The sequence below is a fragment of the Necator americanus genome, chromosome II (genome assembly GCF_031761385.1).
Source record: "Necator americanus strain Aroian chromosome II, whole genome shotgun sequence".
NCBI classification, from domain to species: Eukaryota; Metazoa; Nematoda; class Chromadorea; order Rhabditida; family Ancylostomatidae; genus Necator; species Necator americanus.
The window spans coordinates 944,249-965,070 of record NC_087372.1 but is presented as its reverse complement, the minus strand read 5'-3'; the positions used below and the strand labels follow the sequence as shown (position 1 = coordinate 965,070).

The window sequence follows — 20,822 nt, the reverse complement described above, 5'->3', positions numbered from 1 at the left end:
TGTACAAGCAATTCCAAGAAGGCAGAAAAAGGAATGAAAAAGTGAGGTTACCAATCGGCTAAAAGCAACAACCGATGAACAACATGTCAAGGAAATTAGAGGCTTTGTGCCCAAGAGTCATGGTTGACATTAGAGGCCTCGCCGATATTGTTGACATATCGTCTGGATGAGTTCAAACAGTTTTGAAAGACTATTTGAACCTCAGACGCTCATCTCGTTCAGTTCCAAAATACTCGATTTCTTTGAAAAAGAACGAGAAGCAGTTTCGAGTCCATAGAACTCCAGGGATTCAAAGTGAATGCCTGTGTGAAAACCATTTCGAAAATTGAGTTTAACAACTGCTTCGAGAATCGGAAAAAACTTTAGCATACGTGTATTTTGTCAAAGAAGGATAACTTTGAAAAGGACGGGATAGATTTTTTAAAACAAATAAAGATTGCAGAATTCACAAACAAAGTCAAAGTTCAATTTGATCACAGTTGTATACGAAAATATTTCAGAAACCTCAGGCAATTATTTCAGATCAACTGGTTCATTCCTAAGGATGCTTTTGTTGCTGATAGCCATGCCGACAATGGGACTTTGTGCACAGGTAGTACTTTCTTGCCACTGAAACTGCCGCTGCTTAAAAAAACTATTTTTCAGCGTCGGCGCTTTGAAAATTGCATTTTATAATGTGCAAAATCTAAGAGGAATTAGGTTGGCGGGGCTGGTACCAGAAATGGGGAAGTGTATGCGAGATTGGTTGCTACCTGCACATGAGGCCCTGCTTTAACGCATTGAGGATGTATGAGTTATATAACCTGCACTGGTATAGGGCGAAAAATTCCCATTATGTGCATTCCAGAAAGCTGCCGTCGTCCAACACATCGCCAAAGCCCATAATTTGAAAGGTCTACTGCCTGAAGGGAGCAAGGTATCATCGGCAACAACAAACAACACAAACACGCATCAGAGATCGCCCGGTTATCAGTATTAGACGCCACACTCTCTACTGTGGTGATGCTGATGAAAGGAAAGTAATTGGCTGCGCGATAGCTGAGAGGAACGATTACAAGAACCTGGTGGAGGAACTTGGCTCGACGCCGTCTAGATGCGCGAAGTGTGTAAAGGAAGCTGCAGGGGAAACGCTCCTGGTTTTAACGCCGTGGAAGGTGTTTGCCTTTGCATCGTTGGAAAGAAAGCCCAGGTGTAATTTTGTATGTGCCGCGCTCAGAGTAATGATTCCAGAAAAAGCGTCTGAGGAGGAAGTTCCGTCACCATCTGAAAAAAGACCGCGAAAACAAATGGAAATGAGCAAAGGAGTTTGAAAAGGCGTGGGAAGACAAGAACCCGCGGAAAGCCTACAATTTAGTAAAATAGTACATGATGAAAAGATGCTCCCCAGTCCCCAACACTGCCAATGAAGTGCTTGTCTGAGAAACAACCCTTCCAGTTTGGAGAGATTATATCAAGGCCTTGCTGAACCGACAACCGTCGTCAGTTCCTGAACCCGAGCACGTTCATAAACCGACATATGCGGTTAAGGAACAGCCACCGACCGAAGTTCTGTTCTGTATCCAAACGAAGAAAATGGAAAATCCGATGGAGATGACGGAATTAGCGCAGAAATGTGAAATATTTTTCTCCGTCTGAGATTCAAAGAGATTCAGTTTGAGATGACAAAGGTCATCTATTCAATATGGATAGAGGAAAGGATACCTGACTCGCGGAAACACGCCATCATATATTCTCTCCACAAAAAGTTATCCGTCGGACCCTAGGAATTCTCGAAGAATCTCGCTGCTGCGTGCTATGTACAAGGTGTTGAAGCGGATTATCCTGGTTTGACTCATTAAACATCGCGAAGAAACAACGCGCGACGGACAAGCTGGCTTTCGTCCTGGCCGATCTACGATTAACCAGGTGTTCGTCGTCAAGAGAGTGATCGAGATCTGGCAGCGGTATCCGAAGCCAATGCAATTAGCGTTTCTGGACTTTGAAGGCGCTTTCGACTCTCCTCATCGGAGCCGTCTTCTCAACGTACTCCGCCCCGATGGAGTACCAGGAAAGTTCGTTCGCTTGCTTGGTGACATGAATCAACGAAAAACTGCGCAACGAACTTTCAGCTGGATACTGGAACACCAGTTTGAGGAAGTATGGTTGAAGACAAGGGGCAGTGACAGGACCCTTCTTTTTCAATTTCGCCATCGACAACATTATGCGAAGAAGAGTGGATGTGGTGTACCGGCGAACGACACTTGGAAGATATCCAGCAAATCGACTATTCAACAAGTTCCGAGGACTTCGTCGAGTTCGAGCTGGAAGAGGCTGCTTGGCCGAAAACGGAAGATATGGGCTGAGGTGGTGAAAGAGGATCTGAGGACTCTCGGCGTAAATAGGCAGTTCAGGCGATACGTAAGGTTTCACAAAACATGGAATAGCGACGAAAGGATTAATTGTGTGCAAGCTCTTGATCGAAAAGGTTGGCCAGAGCTATGCTCAAGAACGCCCACCTCGGCGAAGATGAGGATAATCGAGTCAGGAGATGACATCAGCGACGCAGGTAGTGGTTGGCTTCCAGCACGAATTTCGTGCCAGCTGCAACTGTAAGTGATTCAGCACGATTGAATGCGCAGAACGCAGCACCAAGACTAATGGTCCTTTTATTGAACTGTAGGAAGGTATAGTACGGTGCTCCACTCAATATTTCACTTTCAGTTACTGCACTAAGAAATAGTGACCCTTATTTGGGCAGCTAGCGTAGTCGGTAGAGGTCTGTTGTAGCCACACGGTCGATGGTTCGAAACCGCACCAGTGCTAACCAAGCCTTTCATCCCTCCGGAGTCGATAAATTTGGTACCTGACTTGTCCGGGAGGAGAAAATACTGGCTTGATTGTCAGCTGGCCCCCGCAAGTCATTGTATACGCCAACACGCGTTCCAAAACCTCAACAATTACGAATTGCAGTCAAACGAGTATCGCATACCAAGTGAATTGATACGCCAGTGACTTTATCTTTTATCTTTGTACGTCTGTTCACAACAGCGCATTGTAAGAGTTGCAGTTGCTGAGAAATGAGCAAAGAGCGCAGTATGGGCGGGGCGTCAGCCAGACAGCGCAAAACGGATCGATAAGACTGTAACGATAACGACGCTGTAAGGAGTTGCGTAGCGCAATTATCGTTCTTCATTGGCCTTATCTCTCCTCATCTGTTCCGTCACAGAAATACTTCTAAATAGGCCGGATAATTCTGTTATAATGTAGAGGATAAATGGAAAGGCGTTACTGTAACTTTCCAATTTTCAACAAAACTTGAAGCAAATAGAAGATTTTGAACTACAAACTGAACATTTTACTAACCATTTTTTGAGACTGACCTTAGAGATTACATATTTTAGCACCTCTTTGACGCGGACGCTCCAGCGAGGGTACTCGATGCTTTTCCTGTCGAACCGCCACCGACTGAGCTGTACGATCCTACACCGTCTTCGTCCAATTGCAAAATGAACCCCACAGTAGATGGTTTTATTAAGACAGTAGGAACGGCATTATATCACCCCTATTTAGGAAACAACCACTTTGGAAGCGGTTACAAAGTCATGCGAGAACGCCAAAGACGCAATTGCTTCTTTCTTCAAAAAATCGGCTGAAAATGTGGGCTTCCTTCGTAGCATTCACGTTAACGGTTTCCAACCCTACGTTTAAGGCAGGAACTACCATGCACTTCATTTACCGCAAGTTCCGCGAACTTATTGGATGGAATGGGAACGAGCACTGCCAGAGAGATAATCAATCTCCTACGCCCAATTCTGAGAACCTCAGCTTTGAAATGGACAACACCTTGGTTATGCTGGAGAAAACAAAAGATGATGACAACGTAAAGAAGTCTGCAGATAATCAGAACGAAAATGGTCGTGATGTTATAATTGAAAGTACCGATCCAAGGGGACAGAAATACCCGAATCGTCCAATAAGATTTCTGGAAAAAGTAGAGCAGCTGAATGCGGAACTCCAAAATGATTTGACCGTGATGGAGGACACCATTAAATAACCTTCAGTTTCTGTCTGTTTCTGTGCATATGAAATTTCGTTTTGCAATGTAGTTCTCCACGAGAATCGCTGACGGATCAGCATTTTATTCCAAGTTTTAGTTTTTAGTTTTATTCTATGCTCATTTTAACCTTTACCTGATGCTAGCCTTTCCTCTAGATTTTTGGAACTCTTTAAGTTTAGAGTTACAGTTAATATTATTAGGTTTCGATTTCAATTTGATACCAGCTTCTGTTCAAGAGCACAGTGTTCAGCAACAATACAGGAATTATAGCATACAAAGTATTTGTATTGTTCAGTTCTCATATCACTGCTTGCATTAAAGATGGTACAGCATTCCATGCAGTTTGACAGCCGTGATCTTCGGTCACTAATTGAGTTTCAGTTACATAGACCATGAGATAAATAATGAATTGGTCTAACGTTTACCAGGTTTAAAGTAAAACTTTGATGCTCAGTCATGATACTAATTTTGACTCGCTGACAAGTTTTAAATTTCTCAGCTATCAGCACCACGTGTTACACAAAACCCGAAATCGAAAAGCCTACACAGGTTCGGAACAAGCAGCAGGTAAGAAAGAGAGGGCAAAAAAATAATATATGCAAAAAAATGCAAAATATATGTATAGAGCGAAATAATGTATTAATATATGATATTAATGCATTATTTTTTCGTAATGAATTATGGAAGCCACTAATGTTTGTTGGCAGGGATGCTTTCTCGTTTTTTCATCCAGTAAAGGTAAAGTTTTACCTTCTAGGTTTTAGCACCACACAAGCTTAAGTGAGTCAGGTCCGCGGCTCGGAGTCTAATCCTTGCGAGAAAACTCAGAAACTTCCTCTGCAAACATCACTCCGCATAGGTCTTATCAGTTACGGTCTGGCGACCTATCCACGTTCGATCGCTTTCAGCTCCTCTACGTTCCACTTTACATTGCTAATCCTTTCTTTGAATCTGTCTTAGTCAAAGTGATTTTTTTCGTTAAGGTTGACTCGGTATAAAATAGAAGAAGGAATTCAGTCTCCACTAATATACTGCATCTTCTGTGATTATTTAGATGAATCAACTTTTCAAGCGCATATTTGATGTAGGATACCTTTAGCATATGTAGCCTGTGAAGATAATTTCTGTAAAACTGGGTCCGGAATGGAGATGTGACAAAATTGTTCTTTATCTACTTCACTTTCGAAAGAAAGGAATCTCGTTCTCGCAAAGAATGAAGGTTAAAGGATAAAGTTTCTGGTGTCAATGAATCCGCTTGGGATGCGCCACCACGTTTACTTCAATTTAGAGTCGTTTGAGGTTTACGAAGAGTGGAAGAAGAGTGGAACTGGCCTATACAATGACTTACGAGCGATAGTCTTTCTCCCTTTATCCTCCCAGACAAGTCTGGTCCCAATTTATTGACACCGGAGGGATGAAGGGCTTTGTGAGCACTAGGGCGGATTTGAACCTCTGATCGATCGTGCAGGCAGCGGAATCTCTAACCTCTGCACATATCATATGAATTCCTAATTCATATTTCTCTTTGAAAAAATATCACAAACAACGCTGGTATCTTTTCTGTTCACTTTTCTTTTTCTGCCAAAATAGTCTTTTTCTACGCCGTTAGTCACAGAGTAATCATTTACTCTGTGACTAACGGCGCACGCACTACGCGTGCAGAGACCTGTACAAAAATAAAAGCGGTGAGAGCAGATATTGGCGGTGTAAACTACGAATATAAGCGTGGTCCCCCTAATGGTTCTGAAAAACGGTGTCGGGCACGGTGTGAACCCTCGTACACACTCCGCATCAACGAGCGAGCGGTCGAGAATCAATGAGATCCTTCTGGCAGCCTATTGAAGTAAAACCAACAAATAGGCCGCTGAGGAAACCGGTGTGTGTACGAGGGTGGTTCGAGGGAATTGAAGCGCTTCCCGATGCGTTATTCACGAAGAATAGGAAGGAATTGGATGTGGACACATTCACTCGTAATCTATATACGAAACCTTATATTTTTCATTAGAGATCCCAATATCGCCATTTCCGTAACAGGCTACTTTTAAGTAGAACTCCACGATGAGCCGTTACATATTTCTCGTTCATTCATCACATCAACTGGAAAAATCGAAAAGTTTCCAAGCGAGAAGTTGTGTGTATGCTATTCTCTTAAATGGAGGTTTGGAATTTTATAAGGCTTCTCGTTCCCGATTTCTTTTGTGAATTACCTAATACACGCGGTTCTGATATGTGATTTTGACCCACGAGCATCTGTGTTTCTTTTTTGATCTTCGTTACAACGACTGTATAAACACATTGTGAAACTATCACCAGATCCATGTTCCCGTTCTCTTTTAAAACTGTTTTTCACTGTTGAGTACTTTTCCGCAAAAACTCTCTATGAAATATTTTGGTGCTGAGATCGCAGGAGGGAGAGTTTTGATTTTTCGAGCAAATCTAGATGCTCGTTTACGAGAATACAGAGTGGTCGCCCAGTTTGTCACGTATGGTTGTCACCACATGACTTGAAGTGATTAAAAAAACATTCCTGATGCAATGCAATATGGACCTCTCTGCCATACGGACACACCAATCACCTACGAGTTGTGCAGTGCCGTTCATACGCACGATTATTTATTATCTGTAGTTAGCGTGAGGTTTGGTTGTGACCCACAACCTTCAGGCCATTCCGTAGAACCCTTTGGCATAAACAGGTCAATAGCGCTCTGCATATATCATCTGAGATGAGATAGACAGGAAGAATTCGTTTGTGGGCCGTCCTTTCCGAGGATGCTACAGCATTCGTTTTTGTTATGAGTGATTCATGTCAATGTTTCGCTCCAAAGTTCTTGCATTACGACTTTCAAGTTTCCCCATTGTAAGTAGCGAATCACGCTTTCAGCAAACTCTACGTAGGTCGGTGCAGCCCTCTCCAGTGTCAATTTTGTCGCCACTTGTTGGATGAATCAGGATGTGAGGAGTGTCTGATCATAAAAAGAACCTAACGACCGCCAAAACAACTGATGTATCAGCTTTGGATCCTCACAAAAGGAGCATTGATAAGAAATTGAAATATTGGTTATTATTATACATGTTCCAGACTTGCTGACAATCTTGGCGATCTTCATTTTAAAAAAAAAGTTTTATTAGCTTCTATCATCTGTTTCCGCCTACTTACTTCGGTCAACAGTTTGCCCGATTGTTGACTTGCCCAGCCTTTTATTTTTGGAGTTTTCTTTATGTCTAATTGCCCATTAGCATCTGATTTCGACCACGACAATCCTCACAATGAATGTTCGCCATTCTGTACAGTTCCTTTTCCGTACAACCATCTCCAGACATGTCCAAAAAAGTCCACTTCAAGTATCAGGAAAAAACTGTTGAGGAACCGCGGTACGACGAGGACTTCTGTTGCCGTGTGACATATAAGGTTGAGTACATGGATTTTTATTTCCCCTATGAAAATTAAGTACTATGGGCTTCTGCAATTGCGGAAACAGATCTGCTAACAGTAGTTATTTTCATATAGTGTACTCAAAAGTTCAGTACAACTACGTAAGTGGTTGCGCTCGAAGCGGTGCGGCGGAGATGGCGGCTGGAATCGACGTGGAACCAACGCGAACTGCAACGATGGATGGTGCTAGTAATGGTCTCCTCTCTATCCTATCCGTTGCGCTCCTCCTCACCGCTTACGCAACTGCCCAGAGTTTCGTGTTTTTGTGATCCGGCTATAGTGATCAGAATGACAAATTCTTGATCCGTTACAATCCTTCTTTTTCAGGGCGCTTCAGGAGTCGTAATTGTGCTGGAGAGTCTTTATCTACTTTACTACATTCTTATATTAGTATTTGCTTCAGTGAATCATCGACAAGCATGTGGGTAGTGAAAAAATTGCAAACTCTCGATTTATGGACGCGTATACGACCACGTTGTTATGGCTTCCGATGTATAAGTCACTTTCTATCCTACTGAAAATTTCTTTACCAATTTATTCAGAATGACAGTTCTCGTTGATCTTAGGTGTAGAACTACCGATAACAAGGTTAGAGCAGAATCTTTTGCCTCTTAACCCCAACATCTGCTCATTTCTGATTACGCTACATACTTATGTTCAAGTCTGTATTATTTTGAGGAAGACGCGCAGGTTGTAGTTGTAGATAATTATTCGGAGATGGAAGCTTCCTGTATGTCCAGAATAGTCAATCTGGTGTTCCTAAACTATTTGATTTCTGTACTTGTAAGATGTACTTCTTGTTTTCGCCGTGACACTTGCAAACTATGAATGTACGTTTTGATCATAACCTACTGCTTGAAAAAAACGAACATGCGAAATTCTTGCCACTGCCTTTAAGCGCAGAATAACATTTCGCTTTGGTCTCCGTCTTCGCTTTGGAGAAAACAAACATTTCCAGTTAGTTCCTTAATGTCTGGAAGACTGAGATGTGAGAGTGTTTATCCACACAAGAATTTTGCGATGATATCCATACAGTAATCTCACAAGATATAGATACAGTTTTTCAATATATATTCCTTGTAGAAGGAAGAGATTTATTTTACGTCAGGAATACCCTATGTTTCTGTGATGAAAAAGTAAACATTGGGCTGCTCTGAATTTCTTATAAAATTCGCTTCAGCTTGAATAACTATTAATTGTTCTGCTGCCACCACCGCACGCAACATAGCTCATCATACTCGATTTCCGGCTTACTGAATTCTTCTTCCGCCAGAAACTTTTGCCCAAAAGCAGTCTTTCCGAGTGAAAAGTTCTATTGGTGTTAAAGAAAAATTAGACACTATTGTAAGAATCATGTCTTGCAACTGGCATCACTTCAATCAGAGGAAGAGCCTCACATGATTTCCTGGTGAACTAGAGACATAGACATCAACGTCTGTTACAGTTGTATGCTTACTAATATTTTGTATATTTCTCTGAAGTATGGAACGCATAAAAATCAAAAATTTTAGTAGCAATCCAAAAAGCTGAACCTATTTTTCAACACTACTAGCCTCTACTAGCAAATAGATCATGGCAGAATCGTCCACAGAACTCTAAACGGTGCTGATATGGTGACAGAAAGTGTTTATTTAAATGACTGAATCCTCAATTTGAAAGTAGTATATCACGAAAGTGGCGATGTTAGAGCCTCTGTGGAAAAATATGGAGGTTGGGGTGTAGATTACGAGTATGAGTGTGGTCCCGCCAAATTCCTCTAAATCGCCTTGAAAAACGGCCTGGGAAACGGCGTTTGCTTCTAAGAGATACGTGAAATCGCTCCACTTTTGTGCAGGAGCTGGGTCCACGAACGAGAATACGAAGATCAAAAAGGTCTTTACTAGCTTGTTCAAGTAAAATGAATAAATACGTTACCGAGTACCTGAGCTACGTACCTCGTAGAAACAAGCGCCGTTTCCACGCCGTTTTTCAGGACAATTAAGCGGAATTAAACGCGACCCTGCATGTACTCGTAATCTACACCACAAACTCTATATTTTCCACAAGTTTCCCAGCTGCGTCAGTTTCTTTTGTTCGCCTTCCACACAATATTGTTTTATTTATTTCAGGGAGTATTGTCGTAATCAGCGTGAATTTGTTCTTATTATTTCTACAAATAGTAGTTGCTGCACTGGGTGTTTGGAAGGAACAGCACAGACTACTACAAACACATGTAATCTTTCTTGTGAGTCTGTGTTTTTTAAACCATATCCAACTAAACTTTCTGAATGCGAAGAACTTATTTTAGAGCCTTACACTAGCTTGGGACCTGATCATGACAACGGGATTCTTCATCCTGGCTGTATACCCCAGTGCCAAAGAGAATAAGTTGATCAACTACAAAGGCGCCGAGTTCAATGGTGTGAGCGTTTGCCTTTATGTGGATGGAGGCAGCAGAGATTTATTGATATTGATCCATCCATTGCAGCTCGGATATTTGGGATCGTGATGGGTTGCGCAATGATTCTATTCTTCGTACTGCGAATCTTGACTACATGGATTATATGGAAGTATTGGTGTTTACTGCGAGCGAAAGAGCGACAAGGCGGACAGAAGAAGTACAGCGCAGTGCTAACTGACCTTTAGTTTTCACTAAGGATGTTTTAGCCTCCAAAAAACTATTTTAAAAAACTTTGTTACAGCCTAAACTAAACAAGCTACTTATGGTGCTCAAATGATACAAGACATGTGGTCGGGTTAAAACGACGTGAATTTTGCGCTCCATAGCATAAACAGCGCCCGAAATGAGGCACAGTAAAACTTGAAGCGTGGCCGCTTACGCAATTGCGTCGGGCTTCACACCGTTTTGACCCCACTTAGCTGCTAACCGAACCGTACGTGTTATAATCAAACTATGTATTGCTTTAGTTAAGAATTTTACGTCCAACAACTTCCACTACAATGGTAATAGTAGCTAGAACATTGGAATGACTTCACGTTACTACATGCGGTGTTAATTGTGTGAGCGGTTGCACCCCAAATGACCATATAGGAACCTCTGTCAGCTTCCTGGACCTCAGCTGCAGATGCAAAGGATGTGGAACCGCTAAAATATGGTTAGATCATGTGTAGCTCACCAACAGTATTTACCAGCAGGCAAGAAGTTTGAGCGTTTTACTACGAATTGACGGTTTCCCACTATAAATGAATACTCTCTATAAATGAGGATTGTGATTTGATCACTTTATCCGTAATTGTGGAGCCGCGTAACGGATCGGAGACACCATCTACGGTGATGGAGAACCGGCGAAGATGAGGATTATCACGTCAGGAGATGAAATCGGCAACGCAGGTAGTGGTTGGCTTTCAGCACGAATTTTGTGCCAGCTGCAATTGTAAGTGATTCAGCAGCACGATTGAATGCGCAGAACGAAGCAGCAAGACAAATGGTCCTTTTATTGAACTGTAGGGAGGTATAGTACGGTGCTCCACTCAATATTTGACCCTTATATTGTGACCCTTATTTGGGCGAGTCGGTTACAAGCCTTTCATCCCTCCGGGGTCGATAAATTTCGTACCAGACTTGTCTGAGAAGATAAAAACATGACACGACAGATACAACAGTTAGCTTGTGCGAGTCATTGTATAGGCTAGACATGCGTTCGTAAATCCCAAACGATTTTGAATTGAAGTGAACGTTTTGGCGTATCCCAAGCGGAAAGATTAACGTAGACGTACACTCTATCCTTTTCTTTGTCTGTTCAACTACAGCTGTTCAACTGCAACTACTTCCTTGTCGAACAGATAACAAGGTCACGACTACTGCAAAATACGCGCCCTAAATTTTTATCAGCTGATTATGGGCCTTTGCAAAACTGCGTGAATCCACTGATCTGAATGACAAGGAACGTAGCAAATGCAGTGAAAACTTGACGTTTATTTGAGTCTTATGAATCAACTTAGCAAGCAGACAATATAGTACAACATGGACGAAAGTAACCGATCATATACAGAGTCAAATTGAAATACAGCATATGGTATTTACAAGAGTGTGTCTACCTGACACATAACTGTGGTTGGGTTAAAACGACGTGGGGCCTAGTACAGTTGAGTAAACCGCTGCAATCCAAGCGCCACGGTGAGGTGAGGAGCTTTATTTTAGATTTAGATGGCGCCATCAGCTCCACTCATTTCTGCGGTCCGAGTGGAGTTGATTATGATTCTCGACCGCAAACAGCTCCGCTGCGAACGCAACCGCTTACTCTACTGCACCTGACCCCAAGTCGTTCTGATTCGACTATAATTCACCAGGACAACAACACGAGAGGTAAAAATAGGCATCAAAAACAAAAAGAAAACAATTTAGAAAGTTCTCATTCGTGAAGTACATGATAGACGATAAGTTGCACTGAGATTAAAAGCGACGACTGCTAGCACTGAACCAGTGCAAACTGCTGAGGGTGCTGTGGCGGTTCTCCAGCGATCGCGCGACTCTTGGTACATTTTGGTTCCCAACTGTTCGCGCAAGAGCGCGACCTACATCACTGCGTTGGTCGGTCATTTCGACTGGCATGCTTAAAAAGTTTTGAGAAGTGACAGTGCATTATATTTTATGTGCATATCGATGGATATGTATTACTTCTACAGCAGTAGGATATCTAGCATTCAAAATCAGTTAGATTGGACCATCATGCAGTCGAAGTTACAGCTACTGATATTGAGTTTTGACTTATCGATCTATGTCCGGCATGCCATCTGCATATGATCCATTGTGGGAAGCAAAAAAAAATCAGAAAAGCTTTGGTACAAAAGCACTAGTAAAAGCGATGTTTGAAAGTAACCGAAAACAGTTTAATGCGCACTGTGAGCTTCAATACACTGTCGGATCAAAACGACTTGTGATGCAATTGCGTAAGCGGTGGCATTCTAGGCGTAGCTCGGTTCCTTAGACTAACTAGAGCTAGCAAGACCCCCACTCCCAAAAAACAGATTACGCAAATACACCAGAAGATTCGATCCTTTACCATTTTGACTCAATCGTTTTGACTTAGATACTTAGATGGCCCATCTTCACTGGACGTGCGGACTCCAGAATCCTTTCCACTTTTCTCAAGTTCTCAAGTTTCGTAATCGATATCGACGAGGTCCCATCTAGCTGTGCCGAATAGGTTTTCAACGAATCGCAGGCGGGAGGGTACAAGGGTGGCGCGCTGCAATAGAGGACGTCGTAAGAAACAGCGTTCCGGCGTCGTTTGTTTGCACTGATACAGGGAGAGATGAACAAAATCACTCTCTTTCCCACAATCTACGCCCCTTATAGGCGTTACCCGGCTGAAACTTGTACCACTCCAAATTCGTGGGTGATGCCTTTGAGTCAGAGCTGTGAAGACCGGCTAGGTGTTGTCTGCGCCGACTTGACTTCAGATGACCACTCACAAGTGCTCTGTAGGTAGTAAGTTCCAAGACGTGGCAGCGGTGTCGCTTTGCATATTCACAGAACCCCCGAAAAGCACGTACGATGAAGTTTCCACGACTTGGGAGCATTCAAACTGTACTCCTAATTTCTCCTCCGTCCTCGCAGTAGACGTTCTTCATGAACTGTATATTCTTCCCGTTTATTGGCAACTCTAATTTATTTCGTGCTTCGTTCAATTCCATGAGCATTGTCTATGCTTCATTGGTACTTCTCGAAAAGAGAACGATGTCGTCCACAAAACGAAGGTTCGAAAGGAATCTTTCGTCAACACTTGTGCCCCTTACTTTCTGAGCAAATGATTTTATTAACCACTGTAATGCAGCCGTGAGCAACTTCTTGGGATAGCGTATCGCCCTGTTGTACCCGCTTTCCAATGGGTATGGTGAGGGGACGGCAATCTGCCAATATGAAATCAGGTCCGGAGATTTTCCCAAGATTCACATTTTCTGTCTTGATCGCAGCTCGTACTTCCAAAAGGGGAATCCGCGGTGTGACTTCATCAGTAAAAATGACCGGGGTTGACGAATGGAAAAGGTTCAAATAGAACCTCTCCGTAATGGTTTCCAACTCACGTCGAGAAGAGGTGCGGATCCCGTATGAAAAAGGCGAGCGGCAGGCCACATCTCAGGGAGACAATTCCCGTTTTCATTCCGTCCCCAAATCCAAGTCTTCCGAACCTGTATTGCTCTTTTATGACATTTTCTCAGTTTTGCGTTGAAGTCCGCGACAACGAATTTGTATAAAGGACTTCTCGTTGCGGATCACTCCCTTCAGGGCCTAATAAAACGCGTCCAATCCGGATTCATCAGTTGCTGATGTTGGTGAGTAGCAGTCGATGTTGCTGAGTTTTTTGGCGCAGAGAGCAGAGGCGAAGAATGAATAGACTAGGTGACAAGATTTTATGAGTATCGATGGGATGGACGGCTGCACAGCAAAACCAACACCGCTTATATTTGCGACGGAACCTTCTCTCCGCAATTGACGAGTGTAGCGTCATTCATTCGTAGTGCATCGCTTCTTCTCCTTTGTCTCTTGCAGAACAATCACGTAGAATTTGACACGTTCAGCAGCCACGAGAAAAGGCATGTAGGTTAGCGTGTGAAGTCTTCACTGCTGAAAACAATTCGTAACTGCTTTCTTGCAGTAGATTTTACCACTCCTACCCTGCACCCCTAAAAAAATTTTACAACTTCTGAACAAATATTAGATTACGCTACTTGATACTTGTGGACACTGTTCTCGCGTCGTAGGAACAAATTCTCAGACAGCTTCCATGGCGAGTCCTGGATGTGTCGCCTTGGCCCAAAATCGAAAACACCCTGAGCAACCTGAGATTTGATCGCCTCTCATCAGAGGAAATACTGTCCGACGTCTGAGACTGTGAACCCCAGTAACTAAAGGGCTAATGTAGTGCATATGCTGGAGCGAAAGGCAAATTTTCCTCCAGACTAAGCAACCCTGGCATAACGAGCTTACCTTTCGCCACAGGTCATCGCCAACCTATATGGATCAGAGAGCCACTTTGTGACATTTTACTAATGGTGAATGGTGAATCTTAGCTGTGGTTTACTCTTGATTTAGCTTTCAACTCCGAGAAGTCGGAGGTATCGAACTCTTTCTCAGCTTAGAATACTCTGCACGTGGACATAGCTCCGCTGTGCATTTCGGTTCGACACCTAGAGTCACCTCCACGCCACTCTCGCTCACATAACATCAAAGTGTTTTGTTGCAAACTTGTGCAACTTTGTCACTGAACAGCTCTATGGACTGGTATACCTATGTTGTGGAGGCACCGTTGAAAGTGAGCGATTATTGAAATAAGAAGCACAGTTTTGCACACGTTAACCGTCAATTCTCGTCAACCTCGATCTCACCCAAATAACATCAGAGTGTTTTGCTGCATAACCTCCCGTGCTGCTTTTTCATTGAACCGCTGTATCGATTGTACCATGAATGGAAATTATTATAGATGCAGAATCGTTGAGTCCTTTAAGTCCTTCAATATATCGTCATGTGTAGTCGGGTCAAACAGACTTAAAGCTTGGCACAGTTGGCTATTGCAAGTAACTAGGATTGCAGATGAGTAGAGCTAGCAATGGTCTGCCTCGATTCCAACTGCTACCTCTACCGCCGCGCAGCCACTCAGTAACTGCGCCATGCTACAGGACGTTTTTATCAGACTGTATTCTTCTACCAGTAATTTCTCCCATCTAGAACATGCTGTATCGGCAAAACCTGTGCACATCTTTTGTTCAATTTATGAACTCTGACCAATATGCCTTATTTCATCTATGGAGTCTGAGATAATAGAAGTCCTGCGGTCATGCGTTGATTACGTAACCGCCCTACATTCTAGTAAATCTTTCATTATGAGAAAAATTGCATACACAGCGAATGAAACAACGAATAGCGAATAAAATGTAGTAAAATGAAAAAGAAAAGGACTACTCGCATTCTCCTCCGACGAAAAATTTAATCCATTAACGAAGCGGCTACTAGATGAACACTAAACTGTCCAAGAATTCTTATCTATTAGAATGATTGAGCAGTTACGTACAATGAAGAGGTGCCCATAGACGGATAATTCTCGGTCTCGCGCTCGCACGGTTGAACGCCCCGCACCAAGTATAACAATGCAAATGACTCACGTAGCTATATTGAAAAACCACAAAACAACTAACGGTAAAGCAAGAGCGGAGAATTTCTCGCTGGACTGCGTACAAATGTAAGATTCTTCTTGCAACAATGTCAACTTACCTAACATTCATGTCCACTAGTCGTCCACATGATGGTTGACACGACGAGTATGGGCGACGGTAGTTAGCAAGTTGCTGATCGTAATTGTTATGCGATGTGTGCTCCTAGAAAGAGATCTGAACTTGAGTCGGATAGAACTCCCACAAATCCATGTATTTTACGGAGAAAATAATACCCTGAGGGAAATGTTCTCGCGTGCCAACATCTGCTGGGCAAGGATAGCAGGATTAGTGACTTTATGGATAAATTGGCACCTGAAAAATGGTGAAACACAGATCTGCATCTACAGGAGAAATAAAATAGGAGTTGGCAAACACAACTATTAGTTACCTCGCTCCGTACTTACAATATCCGGTGCTTGAAAACTTGTCGCAAAGCACTGTCTTATATTTTGGATGATTACGACCGCGTGGCTGCAAATTCCCAAGCAACTTTTGTATGACAAAATTCCACTAAGTATATAGTTGTACTAGCTAATTCATTTCAGCTATAGGAGTGTAGTACCTGAGAAGGCAGACGCAGTTCGTCTACACCGTGAGCAAATCGGCACTCTTTGCCGTAGCTACAAGTCTGAGTACGTCGCCACGATTCACAAAGAGCAGTCTTATAGGCGTCCTCCTAGAATAAGATAACAATTAAAGATAAGATTATCTCACTCAGAAATCCAGAGCCGACAGCGTCAATGAAAGCACGGGATGTCACGCATCGATTGCACTTCTGTTATGTCACTAGCACCGGTACCCTTTCCGCGACTCCGCACTGCGCTGTATTGCTGGCATGACGGTTACGGTATGCGCAGCTGTTTCATCGTCGTTTGGAAAGGCTATCTATTCGAATTAAAATGCTTTCAATGTATTTCCTTTGCAGTTGCCTTAAACGACTCTGTATTTGCCTACTGTACATTGTTCTCTCACGGTCCAAGAGTGGGCAAGAAGTCAAAATTCTTTGCCCAATTTCGAAGTGAAGAACGTCGTTTATAAGAAAGAACTTAGCGGTATATTTTAAATTGGTTTAAATCAGTCATAAAAAAATTTTCTGCACATCGAAGTATATATTTATTTAGAAGAGAAGGATTACATAAACTTTGCCGCTAACAAAGTGAGTCCCAACTACCAATGTAGGTGTTCGGGAGCTAGCCGAATCGATTGAATATAATGAGTAAATGTGTATTGGAAGGAATTTGCTATCTTCCAAAAACTCGAACAGAAGGGAATAAACGAGCAGTCACTTGAGCAGCTTCAAATTCCATTAACGGTGTAAACATGATTAGCAGCAAAGGAGGACTAATAGTGCAATCATGACGGTTTAGTGAGCCATTTCAAGTATATGAAACCTCAAGCAGGAGAAGACAAAAGTTGCCTTGCACGATTCCATGTCTTATGAAAAGGTTCAAATCACAGACGGCCAGCAAGCATGTACTGATGGATTTGGAAAAGAAATCTTGTTCCAAAAGAAGAAAAGGAATTTTAGTTCGAAGAGATAATCAGGTTGACTTATTATTGCATGACATTCGTAAATAAATAAGGTATTTTCAAAAATGAACGTTAGAGGTGAATGTTTGTGATTGTTTGTGATCATCTAAATAGTATGGGAATACAACACGACAACAACATGAAGCAACTCCTGCTTAAAGGCATCACCCCACGAATTTGGGGTGGTGCGGTTTCAGGTGGATTATGCCTATACAGGGTCGTAGATTATGGGTAGGAGGGTGATCCCGTCCATTTCTTCCTAATTGCCGTAAAAAAACGGCACGGAAGATGCGGCCTCGAGCTTTCCGGCAATTCACTTTCTCCGTGTAATGGAGCGCTAATCCTCACTGTTAAAATGTCTAAGCAGTCGAAAAAAAATTTCTCAGCCATATTCGCTCATTGCTTGGGTAAACTTGTTAAGCGCACTTGGACCTTGACTAAACTTCTTCACAATTTCACGGCTATTCATACTACTTTCTTCGGGAGCTATGATTTGACCTTTTCTGTTTTCACTGTTACCCTCATTCCAATCAATTTTCTTGGAGAACAAAAAGAATAAAAGAATAGATGGAAACTGCATATGAAAACAAGAAAACATGAGCACCTGTTGTCGATCGACATTTCACTTTTCGAATAGCTTGCATTTGGAGAACTCTCGCTATCAAAATTTTGTTCTAAATTCTCTCTAGGGGGTTTTCTGCAACAATCAAGTTCCGAAAACTGGGGATATTTTTAGTGATTAAACAAAAAAGAAACATCGGTGATGGCCATAGCTTTTGAAGCCTTTTGTCTGAAATGCAAAATAGTGATTATAAGTGTGGATAAACAAATCCTTAAAGGCATCACCCCACGAATCTGAGGTGGTAATGATTTCAGGTGGAGTATTCGTATACGGGATGGGAGACTATGGAGAGGGGGGTGATTCCATCCATTTCTTCCTAATTGCCGTAAAAAAACGGCCCGGAAGATGCGGCGCCGTACAAGGCTGGCGCGCTGCAGTCGAACTCCCTGTAAGAAATAGTGCGCCAAAACGCCTGAAGCCGTATCTTTCGCGCCGTTTTTTACGGCAACTAGGAAGAAATGGACGGAATCACCCTCGCCTCCATAGTCTCCCATCCCGCATACGAATACTCCTCCTGAAATCCGTACCATCTCAGATTCGTGGAGTGATGCCTTTAAAAGCAGCGTGTCGCGAGATCGACAGGGTTGAGCACTCCGCGAGTAGATAGGGATAGGGGTGCAGTTCACGACCATTTGCGTGATCAGGTTCAACAAAGAGAAACAGCATCGGTTGCACAGGTTCCTCAGTGTGAATGAATGAAATTAATTTTCTTCGCACCAACACATTATGTATGGCAGGGTCAAAACGACATGAAGCACACTTACGAAAATGCGTACGCGGCTTCTCTCGAGGCGCTTCGGTGGAGTGTAGCGGCTAGGAGCGTGGTGAAACCCTTGCTGGCACCAACCTTTGCTGCAGTTTGCGACAGTCCCACCTTAGCTCCAACTGCTGCTTCCTCCGCGTCGTTTCGAGCGCGTACGCAAATGCACCGCAAATACACTCGTGATTCATGTCGTTTCGACCCGACTCTAAATTGCAAACTTCAGGAGTGTTTCAAAGGTCATCGTAGATGCCTGGTGACCTTAAAATGTTACTTGAAACTTGGCAACGGTTATTTTGGCTAGCCGCTGTAACCTTTGCCTGAGAATGTTATTGTAGCCTTGCTGAGAGTCCAGCACTGGGCAGGATGAGAAACGCAGTCTAGCTCTTCAACGCTGCAGCAACCCGCTTGGTGTGTTGATTTTCCGCAAATACAAGGAATCACGAGCATTCATTCAAAAACAAAGCTAGTCGTTGATGTAGGTGGTAGAGCTGTCCTTGTATCGAACAGCTAAAACAGTAGTTAGTCACCATAGCCCCCTTTCTCATCGAACACGCGCAGCGGCCACCCGAAAGCATGAGCATAAACATGAGCGGCGGCACATTCGACAGCATGAGTATAGTAAGATCAAAGCACCACGAAGCAAGGTGCAGTTGCATGAGCGACTGCGCTCGAATCGGTAAGGTTGAGCTTAGCGGTTAGGATCGAGCGGGGGCCATTGCTAATACCATTCCTAGCCGCAGTTCATGATTTCACCTCGATTCCAACCACTTTCTCAGCGGCGCCGGTATGCGGGACCATCGCAAACTGCAGCAAAGAGTGGTGCTAACAAGGTTCCTCCCTCAGTCCTTACCGGTACGTTGCAGCGCACTGCTTCGACCACTAACGCTTACGCAACTGCGCCGTGATTCATGTCTTTTCGACCCTGCTATACATCTAACAATACAAATACAATAATACAAAAAACAGCAGCGAAAAATAGCTCAGCTAGCTACGTGAACGAAAAGAACGGTCTCCAAAGATAATGAGTTATCTTTTAACCTTCCGCTTCTGTCGCAACAGCTCCTCCCTCTCATCGTCAGCAAGCGTGCACGGATCCTGAGCAGCTAGCGCAGATTTCGCGCAATTGCTGAGTTGTTCGCGTAGATACGCATCTTGTGCAGTCAAATTGCGAAGAAGGTTCTGGAACACGAGTAATCGATCCATAATACTGGCAGGAATTTTCAATGTGCTTACTACATCAAATCCCATCAGATCCGGCGGGCAAGTAGTATTGTGTTGTTCATCGACTTCATACATCGAATAGTCATTCAAATTGGTCTTCATGAAACTGGCAGCAGTTTTATCGATCTCATCGCTGTGATCAAGATGTGTTTGAATGTCAGGTAGACGGTCGGACATCACTCTGCAAACCTCATCTATCCAGAAACCCTTCCAGATCTTACGAAGATGAGGAAAACGCAAAAAGGGCAGAACTATATTAAAAGTGGTCACTCTAGCAATGCTAAAAAGAGACAAGTAAAGAAAAAAGGAAAGTAACAACTTGTGAACTAACAGCTTATAAAGAGCGGATGTAGTGTAGCGGTTAGAGGTTCCGCTGCCTGCAACAAATTATGGACTAAATTCCGGTAAAAAGTCATTAGAAGCATCACTAATCATGGCCGCCCTCAAAAGTGTAGCGTACCGAGGGAAATTACGTGAGTTTCGCGCCGAAACGGTACCATCCACGATACGCAGCTGGATTTGATCTATCTAAGATAACCCTGCAAGTTGTCAAACAAGCCAACGTTCCAATCCTATTCACCTGACGTTGTGCTGCTATTGTTCTCAAGAGGTAATTTATTTACTTACTGATTGTGTAAGAGATATCTTACGTTTTCTAAACTAGTTTCCCTCATAAGATCACTGTGCGATTAATTGAATCAATAGCGGACAGCACACTGGGGTAAAATGTAGTTGAGAGCGGGAGGGGATGAGGGGATGGTAGGAGGGGGCTACTCAGTGACGCCCTTATTTCCCGACTCTCTAACTTACTTTTTTTCTTACTAACTTTAGTTTACATGTCATATATCCTCCAAGACTAATGCTTAGGCCTTAGGGCTCCGATTGATTTGATTATTTACTTCGAGAAATAAGGGCGCCACTGAGTGGCCTCCCAACTACAGTTTACCCGCACACTGCTTTGGTATTTCTTTTTTCTATTCAATTTTTCATAAGAGAACCCGTTCGTTCTCCTTTCTGGTATTTTTTAAAATAGTCCTCCAAACTTACTAATTCTTAAGCCTTG

The 20,822-nt window shown here is 43.0% G+C and overlaps 3 protein-coding genes across 5 annotated transcripts; 2 read left to right on the top strand and 1 right to left on the bottom strand.

Moving 5' to 3' along the window:
- Window positions 1-544: 544 nt before the first annotated feature.
- Window positions 545-4,033, top strand: RB195_016524 (uncharacterized protein; the record flags this gene model as incomplete). Its single annotated transcript, XM_064183098.1, has 4 exons — window positions 545-592; window positions 3,381-3,497; window positions 3,550-3,636; window positions 3,689-4,033. The coding sequence occupies 4 exons, from the start codon at window positions 545-547 to the stop codon at window positions 4,031-4,033; spliced, it is 597 nt and encodes a 198-aa protein (XP_064038979.1).
- A 3,274-nt stretch (window positions 4,034-7,307) lies between these two features.
- On the top strand, window positions 7,308-10,094 carry RB195_016523 (uncharacterized protein; the record flags this gene model as incomplete). Of its 2 annotated transcripts, none has more annotated exons than XM_064183096.1 (5): window positions 7,308-7,445; window positions 7,797-7,890; window positions 9,578-9,693; window positions 9,757-9,868; window positions 9,937-10,094. In XM_064183096.1, the coding sequence occupies 5 exons, from the start codon at window positions 7,308-7,310 to the stop codon at window positions 10,092-10,094; spliced, it is 618 nt and encodes a 205-aa protein (XP_064038977.1). The 2 variants fall into 2 exon arrangements, with proteins under 2 accessions (XP_064038977.1, XP_064038978.1); XM_064183097.1 differs by having other exon boundaries at window positions 7,356-7,445.
- Window positions 10,095-11,862: 1,768 nt separating this feature from the next.
- On the bottom strand, window positions 11,863-20,259 carry RB195_016522 (uncharacterized protein; the record flags this gene model as incomplete). Of its 2 annotated transcripts, XM_064183095.1 has the most annotated exons (9): window positions 11,863-12,022; window positions 15,682-15,785; window positions 15,857-15,935; window positions 16,012-16,094; window positions 16,186-16,299; window positions 19,577-19,717; window positions 19,772-19,940; window positions 20,091-20,136; window positions 20,220-20,259. In XM_064183095.1, 9 exons carry the CDS (start codon window positions 20,257-20,259, stop codon window positions 11,863-11,865), a joined length of 936 nt encoding a protein of 311 aa, XP_064038976.1. The 2 variants fall into 2 exon arrangements, with proteins under 2 accessions (XP_064038976.1, XP_013292722.2); XM_013437268.2 differs by lacking the exons at window positions 20,091-20,136; window positions 20,220-20,259 and having other exon boundaries at window positions 19,772-19,936.
- Window positions 20,260-20,822: the final 563 nt, after the last annotated feature.